Below are 13,832 nucleotides of genomic sequence, written 5' to 3' on the forward strand. Positions count from 1 at the left end.
ATAAATAACAGGACAAGGAGTATCAGTGTGGGTCAGTGTTTGGTATTCGGTTATGTGTCACACAGTAAGCATAGCATATATTACTTTAGATTTTCAGTTTTCATGATATTATGATATTATGCCAAAAAGGTGGACGTGTTATAGTCTTCTTGAATCATTCTGTGTCTTTAAAACCAGATAAATGCTTAGACAAGCAAGGATAAATGTTGCTGTAGTGCAGTATTGATTTGATTGTTGCTGATGAACTAATACTCGTGTCTCTTTGCTGTGGCTGCAGTCGATGCAGTATTTCAGAGGCTCTCCCTCCCTGTGGCTGAGAAACCAGCAGCAGCATGTCCCGCGTCTCCTCCACCGCCAAGCGCTACTCTGGCCCCTCCTACACCAGCCACTACAGCTCCTACAGCTCCTCCCTGACCCCAGGCCATAGCTCCTACAGCGAGCGGGACAGGCTGTCCTCCTACAAGTCCCCCACCTCCACCTCTTCTTCAGGTTACTCCTCCTCCAGTTATCTGAGCAGTTCTGCCGCTCGCAGCCGCAACTACAGCACCGCCTCAGACCCCGACCGCGACCGGGGTCGAACCATCCCACGCACTGACATCCTCGGAAGCAGCATCAGCAGCCGCCGGAGCGAGAGCCTCAGCAGAACCCCTGTCAAGAGCTATGGAGGGTTGGGGCTGAGTGGAGGATCGACCTATACCGGCTACAGTTCCTACTCTTCTTCCTCGGCCCAGTCCAGCTACCTCTCCTCTTCACCGGTGGCCTCCAGTATCTTGCTCAACCGACGAAAATCCGTATCCCAGAGTGACTTGAGCAGGGACCTGGCCTCTCTGGGCCTCAATGATACCTCCTCCTCTTCCTCCGCCTCGTCTTCTTCCACCAGTGCCCTGCGGAACTACCGCAGTCGGGCCAGCGATGTGGCCAACTCGTATGGCACTAGCTCCCGCCCGAGCTACTCGGGCCTGTCACGGAGCTCTACTCAGGAGGCCCTGTCGCGGAGCTCCACCCAGGAGGCCTTCAGCGGCAGCAGCAGAGCATTCAGCTCTTCCTCATGGGAGCCGAGCAGTAACGGGCTGTCCGACTCCCCCACCAGGGACTCCATGGTAAGAAAATGTCCCTCTGTTCTTGCACATACTGGCTTGGCTTGCTTTTATTGGGGGTACACTGCTCCTTAGGTGATCAATATCCAGGGGCTGAGTATAGCTATAGTCGTCACCGCAGAGGCACACTGGTTTCAATTCTTTGGTTTCACACACACGGTAAAGCCCCACAATGCTGTGTGGCTTCTGAGAGTACTGGCTTTTACCAAATGGGGGCACTATTGTTCAAATGAATTTCAATGCACTTGAAGTCTTGGTTTACAATTATATACCAGACGTGTTATACTCTCATGCCTCTAACATGTTCCTTGGTTGACTGTTTGAGCTATTCAATAAATGGCAGGTACAATTACTCTTATTTTTTGTAACATAATAATCATATGCTAACCGGAGAACATTATTTTCGGTGTACGTAAGAAGTTTCATGGCTATGTGACAAATGAGCATGGATACCGGACCCTTCTTACCCAGCAATTAGCTAGTTTACACCTCTCAGAAGGAGCTGCTTGGCTATGATGGGCTGATTCTGCAGGCCACTAGCCTCATCTATAAGCTCAGTATTAATGACCCAAGCTTCCTCTATGCAGTTCAGAAAGCACAACTGACCCACTTCCTCTCAGGATTAGTCCCGATAACCGCTTAAATAATGGGAGGAGGGTGGGGAGAGTGCAGGAGGGGAAGAGTAGATGGTAGGAAGGATGGAGAGTGAAAAGTTTCCATTCAAAGCACGTTATGTAGTCATCATGTTCATCATATTACACTCTTATTGTTTACTATTTGTTAATCAGATTAACTTTTAATGTACTCGTAATGCATTAGAATGCCTTATTAGTACTACGATCAATGTAAATTGAATATCCTTGGGTTTTGGACTGTTAGTGGGACACATTTTTAAAGATTTAAAGATGTCACCTTTGGCTCTGAGAAAATGTAATGGGCATTTTCATTATTTTCTTACATTATATAGACAAAACAACTAATTAGTTATTTAAAAAAAAGCAAATATGAATTGATTGAAAATAATTGTTACCGGTAGTTGCAGCCCTAAATAAACACATCAAAGACTAGCTGCTCAAAATGCACCAAGAAATTCAGCACTTTTCTTACATAATTTCAACAAAAGCCAAACTCTAAACTTATTCTGATTCTGGCTGATTAGACGTCTGCTCAGGTTGAAAGTGTGCGGCACTATATTGGGAATAATGTGATGTCACTGGACACATGCACTAATTAGACTGAGAAGTCTTGAGAAGAGGTTTAATCAGCCAAAGTAATTAAAATTGCTTGTATGGGTTTACAATGGGTATGCAGGGCCTTTAAAATAAACAGCCATCTGAAAATGCTGCATTAGTACACAAAAAGTATTGATACTATGTACTATTTTTGATAGTATGTTTGATGATGTAGGCCTCATACAGTGTGTTGTTACTCTCATGACATACTGTACATAGACTTGCTGTCTGCACTTGAATGACTCTAGCATATGGAATAAGGAAGGTTTAACACTATTAACTAACTGGTCTTGTGGTGGGGCTGCACGCTGTCATGAGGTATACTTGAACAAATAAAACCAGCTGTACATTTCCTAATCAGTCAGGTGCTCCTTTTTTAGCTCATACAAGTCTCCATTCAGAAATAGACGGCCATTACCTAACACAACCTGCACATTACAAATTATTTGGCTCTCCTAGTGAAGGGCGAAAATCAATTTAGACTACTAAGGGGGGTTGTACTAAAAATAAAATATAAACAACACAGGATAAAATATTCTCTCTTGGGTGCAAAAATGATAATTTCATAGTGTTCTATGAGCCTTTGGCTCATAACTGTGAAACACAAATAGTCAGTTTGATATGCCTCTTAACCATGGGCTAAAGTCCATGTTTCAATATCAGTTAGGTGATGCAGGTTCCTGAAGTGGAATCGGCAAGCTTGAACTACACTTTTATTCTCATTTACAGTAACCCATCAAGTAATCAACACCTATCCATCATGCACGGACTGAGAAGTACTGGATGTCACCAGCTGGGCTATTTGTACTGTTAATTAGCCCAGGCCTCTATTACTTCAGGCACATTTAATCACCTTCTTCCCCCTGGCCAAGGCATCTGCACTGATAAAGATTTAGCACAGTGTGCAGAAACTAGCCTTAGTGAGGGTCCTGAGTTTGTGTGTTATGTTTACATAATGTTATTACATGGCTTGGTTGAATACTTGATTCGGATTGGTCGATCACAGCATTCTGCTGTCTGCTATTTCTGTGTAACAGACCTTTGCTGAGTCTAACAGACTGTTGCGATGGACAAAGTTCTAATCATAGACTGGCGGACCATTTTTAAAATCAATAAAATCATATTAAAATCAATATTTGTGCTCAAATATGTAGCTCATACCGCTGATCAGCAGATGACAAAGGGAGAGAGAGGGTGGAGAAATCAGAGCTAATGGCAACAGTCCAAACCGAGCATTAGTTAGCCATGCTCATCAGCATATTTCAACTGTAATGATTATTTGTCATTATTTTAGATAGTTTATACTGAACAATGAGTGGATTAATCACAGAAAACCAATCAACAGTAATCTATAGATTTCTTAATATCATTAGCTGCTTGATATGCATTTGATTGTATGGATATACTGTATGATGGTCCTAGCACATAAACTCATTCATAAAGCTCTCAGTCAGCATATTAGATCATCCATCAACACAGCGGACTGGTGCTTATTATTAGGGCTGCAGCTATCAATTATTTTCCTTATCGTTAAATGTATATTATTATTTTCCTGATCAACAGATTCATCATTTTGTCTATAGAATGCCAGCAAATAGCAATGCAAATGCAAATACAAGTTCACATGGCCCAATATTTTGTTTTATCCGACCATCAGTCCAAAACCAAAGATTTTCAGTTTAATATCATAGAAGACGAAATCATATTCACATTTGACCAGCTGAAACCACAGAATGTTCACCATTTCACTTTCAAAAATTATTTAAAAAGGGTGGTGAACAGTGAATTACAGTAATCAATAGAGTTGTGAGGCGGCCAGAATGAGCAGTGTTTGAACACTTTACCAGTGTTGCCTTCTGCTGTACATTATTGTGTCACAGATGATGAAATAATGACATAGATGCTGAAAAAAAACACAGCTAAAATAATGTGATCTGCACTGATGTTGAATTGGCTTCCCATAAGCAGAGTTTCTACTACATACAGTTGAAAAAGTTCTATAGCTCAACCCAAACTCTACACTGTTTGGTGTATAATGACTACAGAACAAACTTGTTGTTGCTTATGCTCTCCTGAAATAGATTTGGTAAAACAAAATAAATCCAGTTCTTATAATTTCTCAGAAGCTTACAACCCAAAAACAACACAAAAATAGCAGCTGCTGGTGCCTCATGGTCCTGTTCATATTGTGCCATGTCTATGATTAAGGCAAGCTGGTAAACATGACTATAGTTCTTGTTTTCCCTGTTTCTCATGCATGATTTTCAAATCAGACACGTACAGGGAAAAACACATTTATATGGCTTTACTAGGTATAAGTTTTAGATTTACAGTGTGGACCTTGTAACCTTGTGTGCAGTGTTATTCATCACCTGAATCTCTTGCGCTCCTTTCAAGGATCTCATGCATTTCTTTGAATCCGTCAGACCTTTTTTAAATGAAGTAACTTCTGGTAGCTGTCTTGTATTACAACGTGGCATCATGACTTTGCGTAAACATACACGCCAGTGGCGTGTTATTGCGAGGCTACGTGTTATCGCAAGGCTACGTGTTATCGCAAGGCTACGGGTGGTTTTAACGTCACACACGGGGGAAAAGAAAAACAGGTTGGGATTAGGAAGAGAAGAACTGGGGTGGGTTTAGAAAAGAAAAACAGGTTGGGATTAAGAAAAGAAGAACTGGGTTGGGTTTAGGAAAAGAAAAACGTGGTAAGGAAACATCACACGCGGGACACGATCCCTGCTCTCCTGTATGAAAGTCCTGTGTTTTACCCATCCACCACCCCGACCAACCTCCCTACACGGCATACCAATTGGCGTTGACGTATTATTGGCAACATTATAGGTTTATTCACGTTCAGTTCTACCTCCAAATAAAAGGTCAACCGTCCATTCACACTTTTGCTCCTTGGCTCCTACAAACAAACAGTCACAGTAAGGTCAAGGTGGCATGGCATGACTGAGTCAAAGCTGATTTCCCTCGAAGTTATTCTGCTCAGGCTTAGTGTCTAGACTTACTGTTGAGTCAACAATATTTTTAGACTTCTCTTCTAAATATTTTCAGACTGCCCCACTGTTGGTTTGCCACCTTGGTCAGACAGTTTATGGTTTGATAAAAAAAAGACGTGGAGCTTGTTCTTTGGCAAATAAGGGCCAGTAGTTTAGTAGCTTTAGTAGTTTTGTAAGCTGTCATTATGAGTTTTCTTGATAAGGTTTGTGGATCAGTGTTTAACATTACACCAAAGCTGTTAGCTGTCAATAGATCAAATACTGTATCTAATATTCAATGGATTCACCATTATCAATATTGGGATTTTGACCTCAAATCAAAACAAAGGATCCTAATATTCTCTATAGTCTATACTATCAGTATTACAATAGTTTTCAAAAACCGAGCAATAGTGCCTTTGAAGTTAATTATATGCATCCATTTTCTAGCTGCTTATCCAGGTCAGGGTCATGGTGGCAGCAGGGTGTGCAGCAGCCCAGATGTCCTTTTTGACTTCTCTCCATTTTTCTGGAGGTCCCTAAACACTTCTATGCCAGCTAGGAAAACAACATTTACTATCTGGTCTTTTGTGATTGGTGGACCCTTATAATCAGCTGTCCAAATCACAATTATTGCTCTGATGCAGTGGCTAGACCCTGAGTTTCTCTCAGCACAATGGGCCTCATTCACCAATCGTTCTTAAGAACAAATTTGTTCTTAAAGCCCACTTACGCAGTTTTCCCGAAAATTCTGGCATTCACCAATGTTTTCTTATTTGGTATTTGTTCTTATCACAATTGAGAGCTGACATGTTTGCCCAAAATAAGTAGTTATACTGTTTTCTAATTCTAATTTTAAATATTAATATTTCTTTTAGGGCTGTCAAAATTAACGCGTTAATTTTTGCGTTAGTTTTTTAATATTTAACTCGTTAAAAAAAATTAACGAAATTAACGCAGCTGTGTTTGTTTACTTCATGTGGCGGCTAAACGTAATATGTCTCCATAAGAGCAGGCGGCGCTACTCTAGGAGGGATTTACCTGATGGAAGTAGGCCTACGGGCCAGTCAAGAGTTGAAACATGGACCAGTAAGATCCCAAAAGAGAAAAAAGATGATGTGTTAGAATCCAGAAATGAATGAGCATGGGCTATAAACGGGACCGAGTACTAGTTCCGACATGTTGTCTCGTCAGGAGAGATGCTCCACCGGTAAGCTGCTGTTTCGCTACATTGAGCTGCGGTTTGATTTGTCTCGACTGCTGTGCTGCCGATATGTACGTGCGCGATTTGTTTGCTTGATAACTGTTACGTTGGTCACGCTGATAAAACCTTATTTGCAGTCTGATGTTTAACGCTGTCGACTCGATAGTATCCGTGACTATATTCCAGTAAATGTTTGAAATTGGTGCGTCTCACTGTCACACAAGCTACTTCCTGGTTGCGGTGCTGGAAGGGAAATGTAGTCAATCGCTTTACATTGGTAATGGATTGCTGTGCACAGCGTCGCTATCTAAAACTACACTCACTGTTTTCACTTTAGGCCAACATACACCTTTGTGGTTTTGGGTTACTGGTTTAATGTGTAACATTGATATTGATATTGATGTGCATTTCTGTGTTTAGATATATGTGCTTTGCTTAGTCATTCAGATTAAACACTAAGTATATTATAATATTTATGATATTAAGTACTGCCTAGATTGTAATTTATATTCTCTCTCTCTCTCTCTCTATATATATATATATATATATATATATATATATATATATATATATATATATATATATATATATATATTATATATACACATTTGTATATTATTCAGAATATGGTATATTAGGTATGTGGCTAATATTGGGGGTGGTGACAAATATCTGCTCTCAAGTCGGACAGTTTCTAGCCATTTCAGCAGCCTTCAGCAGGACTAAATAAGCCAAATTGTTGCTGCTGTTGTTCTGAAAGATATTAAACATTCTGAACTTAGCAGAACCTTTCCTTGTTTGTTTTCTCTTCATATTTGCAAAGTTAAGTGATTTAGCATTATTTAAATATCCATTACTACAAGCTTCAGTCTCAATTTAAAAACGCGATTAATCGCGATTAACTACAGCAAATTGTGCGATTAATTAGTTAATTTTTTTTAATCGATTGACAGCCCTAATTTCTTTATAATTTTGTAACTAATTGTTTTCATTATTTTACACATAATTATATGTTTGTTTGTTTGTTTTAATAATCAGTAACTGCATGAGTAAATGCCATAGACTGTTAACGGTCTATGGTAACTGCATTCCATGCATCGGTTTTATTTACTGCTTTGTTGTCTCGTTTTTCGCTAACTTCTTGCAGCAGTACCTCCACTTCAGAATTACTAGTTTTTCGTATTTTTGGTGTCGAGGCCTCCACAGTCTTTACCACGTCGTTTTCGAAATTTCTCTAAGTGTGCACACAGCCCTGCCATCTCATGCCCTTTTATGGGAATTAACGGGGCGTTTACCTATGCTAAATAGGAGCAATGGGCATGAGCTTTCAACTTACGAAGACATTGGGATTCATCATTCTAAGAACACACCTGCTAAGAACCTGTTTGCGAACACGTCATGAATCAGACGTAGACTTTTCTTAGGAACTTTCTTAAGAACAAATTTAAGAAAAAAGGGTCAGACTTTGACCCACACTGTATTACTTATTACTTTATTATACACATTACAAGCAGAGCAGCACCTGTAGCCAAGTTCAGACATCCGAAGGCTGCAGCCCCTTAATAGGGACTTATCTGATATATCTAGTTCTACAGTTACTGTACAGAAGACTTCATTCTGTTCTGGAACACTGACACGGATTGCTTCATTCTGTTCTGGAACTCTCCCGCATAATCTCCTGAACTCTCCCACATACGAATGATGTAATGTCAGCATTTCACATCAGTGTTAGCAAATTAAAGGAAGATATGTTGTAGTGTAGGATTGTAGAATAAGGGCTCAGGTCTCTGCTCTTAATTGCCTTCCACAGAAATATGTTGTACTACCTAGGTTAAATTAAAACACTCTGAAGAGAGTGTGTCGGTCTAATGTGCCTACCATAGTTTAGCTTAGGGAATAGAGCAGCTATCCCTAGGTAATTGTACTCTGACTTCTCCTAGATAACATTGTTCAGAGACTGCTTTTGTCCTATTTTTATACCAGACTGTTTAGCTCTTTGCATCAGATATCATAATACAAACATTGACCCTTTGCCCCCGTCTCTCACATTGTAGTTTTTAACCTCGAGGATTTATACATTCACACATGCACGCATGCATGCACGCACGCACGCACTCACTCTCTCACACACACACACACACACACACACACACACACACACACACACACACACACACACACACACACACACACACACACACACACACACACACACAGTCTGGTGATGGAATGTGCTCCATGGCTATTTGTTGTGTACACACGCTTGGAGCCTGGTTCGTGAGATTGCTGCTGGGGACATGTTGCACTTTTTTCACTTTACACTGTAAAAAATCGCCCACACTGTAAACCCACTGTGCATTTCAATCCTTTTTCTGAGTACAGAAATGCATGTTGCATTGACATGGTCAGTATCTGATCATTTAAGGTAGCAAAGGGTTGACTTACATGAAAAGATAGCAGGGTTGAAACACTATTTGTTATAGTTTCCCCTGTTTGGTATTTTGATGACCCTGAACCAGACTGCCTGTGAGTGCGAGGTGAGGCACAGAACATTCTGTTGTCTTTCTTAAAAATCAGCTCCATCAGTCAGGAAACTTCCCTGAAAAATACAACCCGAATTCCAGAAAAGTTGGGACGTTTTTTAAATTTTAATAAAATGAAAACTAAAAGACTTTCAAATCAAATGAGCCAATATTTTATTCACAATAGAACATAGATAACATAGCAAATGTTTAAACTGAGACATTTTACAATTTTATGCACAAAATGAGCTCATTTCAAATTTGATTTCTGCTACAGGTCTCAAAATAGTTGGCATGGGGCATGTTTACCATGGTGTAGCATCTCCTTTTCTTTTCAAAACAGTTTGAAGACGTCTGGGCATTGAGGCTATGAGTTGCTGGAGTTTTGGTGTCGGAATTTGGTCCCATTCTTGCCTTATATAGATTTCCAGCTACTGAAGAGTTCGTGGTCGTCTTTGACGTATTTTTCATTTAATGATGCGCCAAATGTTCTCTATAGGTGAAAGATGCAGGCAGGCCAGTTCAGCACCCGGACTCTTCTACGACGAAGCCATGCTGTTTGCATTGTCCTGCTGAAATATACAAGGCCTTCCATGAAATAGACGTCGTTTGGAGGGAAGCATATGTTGCTCTAAAACCTTTATATACCTTTCAGCATTCACAGAGCCTTCCAAAACATGCAAGCTGCCCATACCGTATGCACTTATGCACCCCCCATACCATCAGAGATGCTGGCTTTTGAACTGAACGCTGATAACATGCTGGAAGGTCTCCCTCCTCTTTAGCCCGGAGGACATGGCGTCCGTGATTTCCAACAAGAATGTCAAATTTGGACTCGTCTGACCATAGAACACTATTCCACTTTGAAATAGTCCATTTTAAATGAGCCTTGGCCCACAGGACACGACGGCGCTTCTGGACCATGTTCACATATGGCTTCCTTTTTGCATGATAGAGCTTTAGTTGGCATCTGCTGATGGCACAGCGGATTGTGTTTACTGACAGTGGTTTCTGGAAGTATTCCTGGGCCCATTTAGTAATGTCATTGACACAATCATGCCGATGAGTGATGCAGTGTCGTCTGAGGGCCCGAAGACCACGGGCATCCAATAAAGGTCTCCGGACTTGTCCCTTACACACAGAAATTTCTCCAGTTTCTCTGAATCTTTTGATGATGTTATGCACTGTAGATGATGAAATTTGCAAAGCCTTTGCAATTCGACGTTGAGGAACATTGTTTTTAAAGTATTCCACAATCTTTTTACGCAGTCTTTCACAGATTGGAGAGCCTCTGCCCATCTTTACTTCTGAGAGACTCTGCTTCTCTAAGACATACCTTTTATAGCTAATCATGTTACAGACCTGATATCAATTAACTTAATTAGTCACGAGATGTTCTCCCAGCTGAATCTTTTCAAACCTGCTTGCTTTTTTAGCCATTTGTTGCCCCTGTGCCAACTTTTTTGAGACCTGTAGCAGGCATTCAATTTTAAATGAGCTAATTAAGTGGATAAAAGTGTAAAATCTCTCAGTTTAAACATTTGCTATGTTATCTATGTTCTATTGTGGATAAAATATTGGCTAATGTGATTTGAAAGTCTTTTAGTTTTCATTTTATTAAAATTTAAAAAATGTCCCAACTTTTCTGGAATTTGGGTTGTAGCTAAAACACGCAGTGTTAAGCATAGGCGCCGATTTATGTTTTCCTCCGTGGGTGCTCACAGGCGCACGCCCTTTAAAAAAAAAAAAGTTGTCAAACAATGTTTGCATTTCAGACGGCCGACACGAACACACACGCCTATCAACTCCATAATAAAGCTGTTAAGTAGGCTATCTTTCATAGGTTAGGATAGGATTGGAGATGAAAAGTTTAACTGACACATAACCGCGATCAGCTTCGTGGGTGCTCAGTATTAGCAGAGCACCTACGGTATCCGCGCCTATGGTGTTAAGTTAGACCATTTGTCTTCAAGATCTTTAACAGGTGCTTGTCATGTAGAATGACCCAAATGTCAAAATATAAGTCTCATTTACTAAAAACAGATGCAAGAGCACATTGGACGGATTCAATCATACTTTTGTGTTTCATTTGACCGTAGTCATGGTATTAAAAAAGCCTGATGCAACACCTGTATGTTTTCCAAATTTCAACTTTAGGGCACTCTAGAAATCAACAAGATGTATTTTTGCTAAAGAGTAAAGAGTTAAGAGTAAAACCTGTTTTTAATAGTGTGCTAGCATTCTTTCAAGTCTCTCTTCATTGTTCCATATTTCTTATTACTTATTACTAAGTAAACCATTGGAACGTTATTGGATACTTAGCCTTAAAGCTGTCCTATACAGTATTTTATATTAACAATGGATCAAATGACAAACAATTATCACACGACTCATAAGTTCCCCCCAGCTTTATGGAGCATTTCGGGGGCTTTCAGCACATTCCTTGGTTTTCTGGCCTAAAACTTTAATATTTTGGTTCAGTTTCACCGCTCTCATCAGCAGCAGCAGGCAGCTGTTTTCAGCCAGTTAATCTCTACCACAAGATTCTGACTGAAATTTACGACCGTTCACTTTTAATATGATTATGTGTCAACACAGTGGGAAATTAATGTGAGCTTTATTTAGCATTACAAGTAAAGACCTTTCTTGTCACTAGTGAAAAGGTAACGACAATATATTTTTGTTAAGGGCCTTGCTCAAGGGCACCTCAGTGGTGGTAATGAGTGAGGGGCAAGTGCTGCTCTTTCACTTTCCCCACCCAGATTTATCCTGGTGGTCTGGGGATTGAACCGACGACCTCCCAGTTTTTGTGTGATTTTGAACCCCATGTGATGTTTTCCCAGATACCGTACATGGACGATATACAGTATTTACTGTTGATTTTTGTGTAAATCTCTTCATTTTGGTTGACAAATTGCCTATACTTGTAATGCTGATTAATATTGTGACATATTATACTAAACCCCTATTCTTTGTGTCACTGGTGAATCATCTGGTGAACCCCATTAAAGACCCCTTTAAGGACTGCCGAATCTAATTTTCGAACCACTGGATCAGATTGTAGTAAACCGCAGCCAAATGTTGTCACATTTATACAGTAGTGTAACTATTATCATGCTGCTACATTGATACAATATAAGCAATGGCTAGGACGATAGAGGTTCGTTTTCTGTCATGATCCTTATAGAGATGAGTAGTCTCCTTGGACCACAGCATTAGTCCTTCAGGTTGTTACAGCAGCGTGAAGGATGGACCGTGACGTAGACAGCACGGCTGGAGGCGGTCGATGACGTTTGTTGTAGGCTGACTTTTACCCGAGCCAAAAGGGGCGGACCTCCAGTCCTGTAAAACGTAATCGGAACACATGTATTTATGGCCATTTACAGACCTACTCTAGAGTTCCGTACTGTGTAGGCTGACACAGCAGTCAGTGGCTCTTTTGTCATTATTAAGTCATTTTTACCCGAGCTTAATCGCTCAGTATAGGGTTATTATACAGTAAGTAGAATAATTAATTAAAAGGGAAAGCCACAGGTCGTATTTTTCGGCGTGATCTGTGAGGTTGGTGCCTTTTATATGAATGAATAAATGACAACAGGCAGGCAGAGAGCCTATCAGAAACGGAGTGAAACGTCTAATTTTCCTTCCTGCAACCGAAAACGGCTCAACACAACCAAAGAGCAGGAGGGCTCAGGAAACCTTCGCTGTCGTCTGAATTACTCGCACCGGTCGTCGGCTTCGTTCCTCCGCCAGCATGCCGAGCATGCGACAGTCATACACGGTGACCGTACCCGAGGAGCCGCCGGCCGCTCCGTTCCCGTTTCTGAAGCAGGAGATGCGGAGAAAAGGCAGCATGTCTGGCTCAATGCTGGTGTCAACTTTCGTAGGGCTTCTCATAAACCAAGCCAAGGTAAGAGATAGTACCCGCTACGTCCCGTGACCTCTGCTTCGACGAGAACATTTCACACCAAACTCCATTCAAAAATCAGGCAAATTCCTGTTTATATCGGATTATTTCTTTGTTGGCAGAGCTGTACGACTCGTAAGACGCTAGTTAAGATGCTTTGTGAATTGTTGTTTTTTTTAACTACGAAATGATGCATATATAATTTAGCCTACCAAATAACAGTTTTTGGGTTTTTTTTAAATACAGAAATTGTCATTTGCGGAGGTAAGCCGCTCTTTTAAGCCGCTGTACTCTGATGTGCCAGGATCACTGGGCCTGTACTGACAAGTCACTGGTTATACAACAACCGTTTAATCCCCCTTATACACTACAGCTGCTATACTATACTGCTCTTATGTATCTCACTGTAGGTCTTATGGAAATAAAATAAATAACCCATTCTGACAGGGCTTTCTTTATGCAATGGACCTATCTAGCATCTGTATGTTGCCTCTGGCTATTATGGACACATATAAACACATATACTGAGTGTACATACTCATTGTAGTCATTGGTGTATAAGCCAGTTCAGCCTCAAGACAAAGGAATTATGGCAATACTTTTTTTTTTAAATTGAAAGTTGCTATCTATGTTTTTGGCTGATTTAAATTGTTATACGTTTTGTAGTTTTCCATTTCAAATATTTACACAGGTTCCCTGTGTTTAATTATTGGCATGGTAAAAAAGTCTCTTTAAAATAAATTTGATAAATGCAGGATATTAAAATTCCCCTAGTAAGCCAGGTGGACGAGCAGCCAAAAAGCAAGGTGAGGCACATTTCACTGTAGATTTTATGCTGAGTTAAATCCTCCCACACCGGAATGCTATCTGTAATTAAAAGTCA

General features: G+C 40.4%; 1 protein-coding gene across 6 annotated transcripts in view; it reads left to right on the forward strand.

Moving 5' to 3' along the window:
* usp2a (ubiquitin specific peptidase 2a) overlaps positions 1-13,832 on the forward strand; it is a 50,419-nt gene that overhangs the window by 12,597 nt on the left and 23,990 nt on the right. For 4 of the 6 annotated variants that reach the window (XM_039822483.1, XM_039822488.1, XM_039822476.1 and 1 more), the window contains exon 3: positions 278-1,100. In XM_039822483.1, coding sequence (XP_039678417.1) covers positions 333-1,100 — 768 coding nt within the window. In that variant the 5' untranslated portion in view covers positions 278-332. Of the gene's footprint in view, positions 1-277; positions 1,101-12,434; positions 12,953-13,832 lie in introns of those variants that run through there. The other 2 variants (XM_039822489.1, XM_039822490.1) reach the window with 2 other exon arrangements.

The sequence above is a fragment of the Perca fluviatilis genome, chromosome 2 (genome assembly GCF_010015445.1).
Source record: "Perca fluviatilis chromosome 2, GENO_Pfluv_1.0, whole genome shotgun sequence".
NCBI classification, from domain to species: domain Eukaryota; kingdom Metazoa; phylum Chordata; class Actinopteri; order Perciformes; family Percidae; genus Perca; species Perca fluviatilis.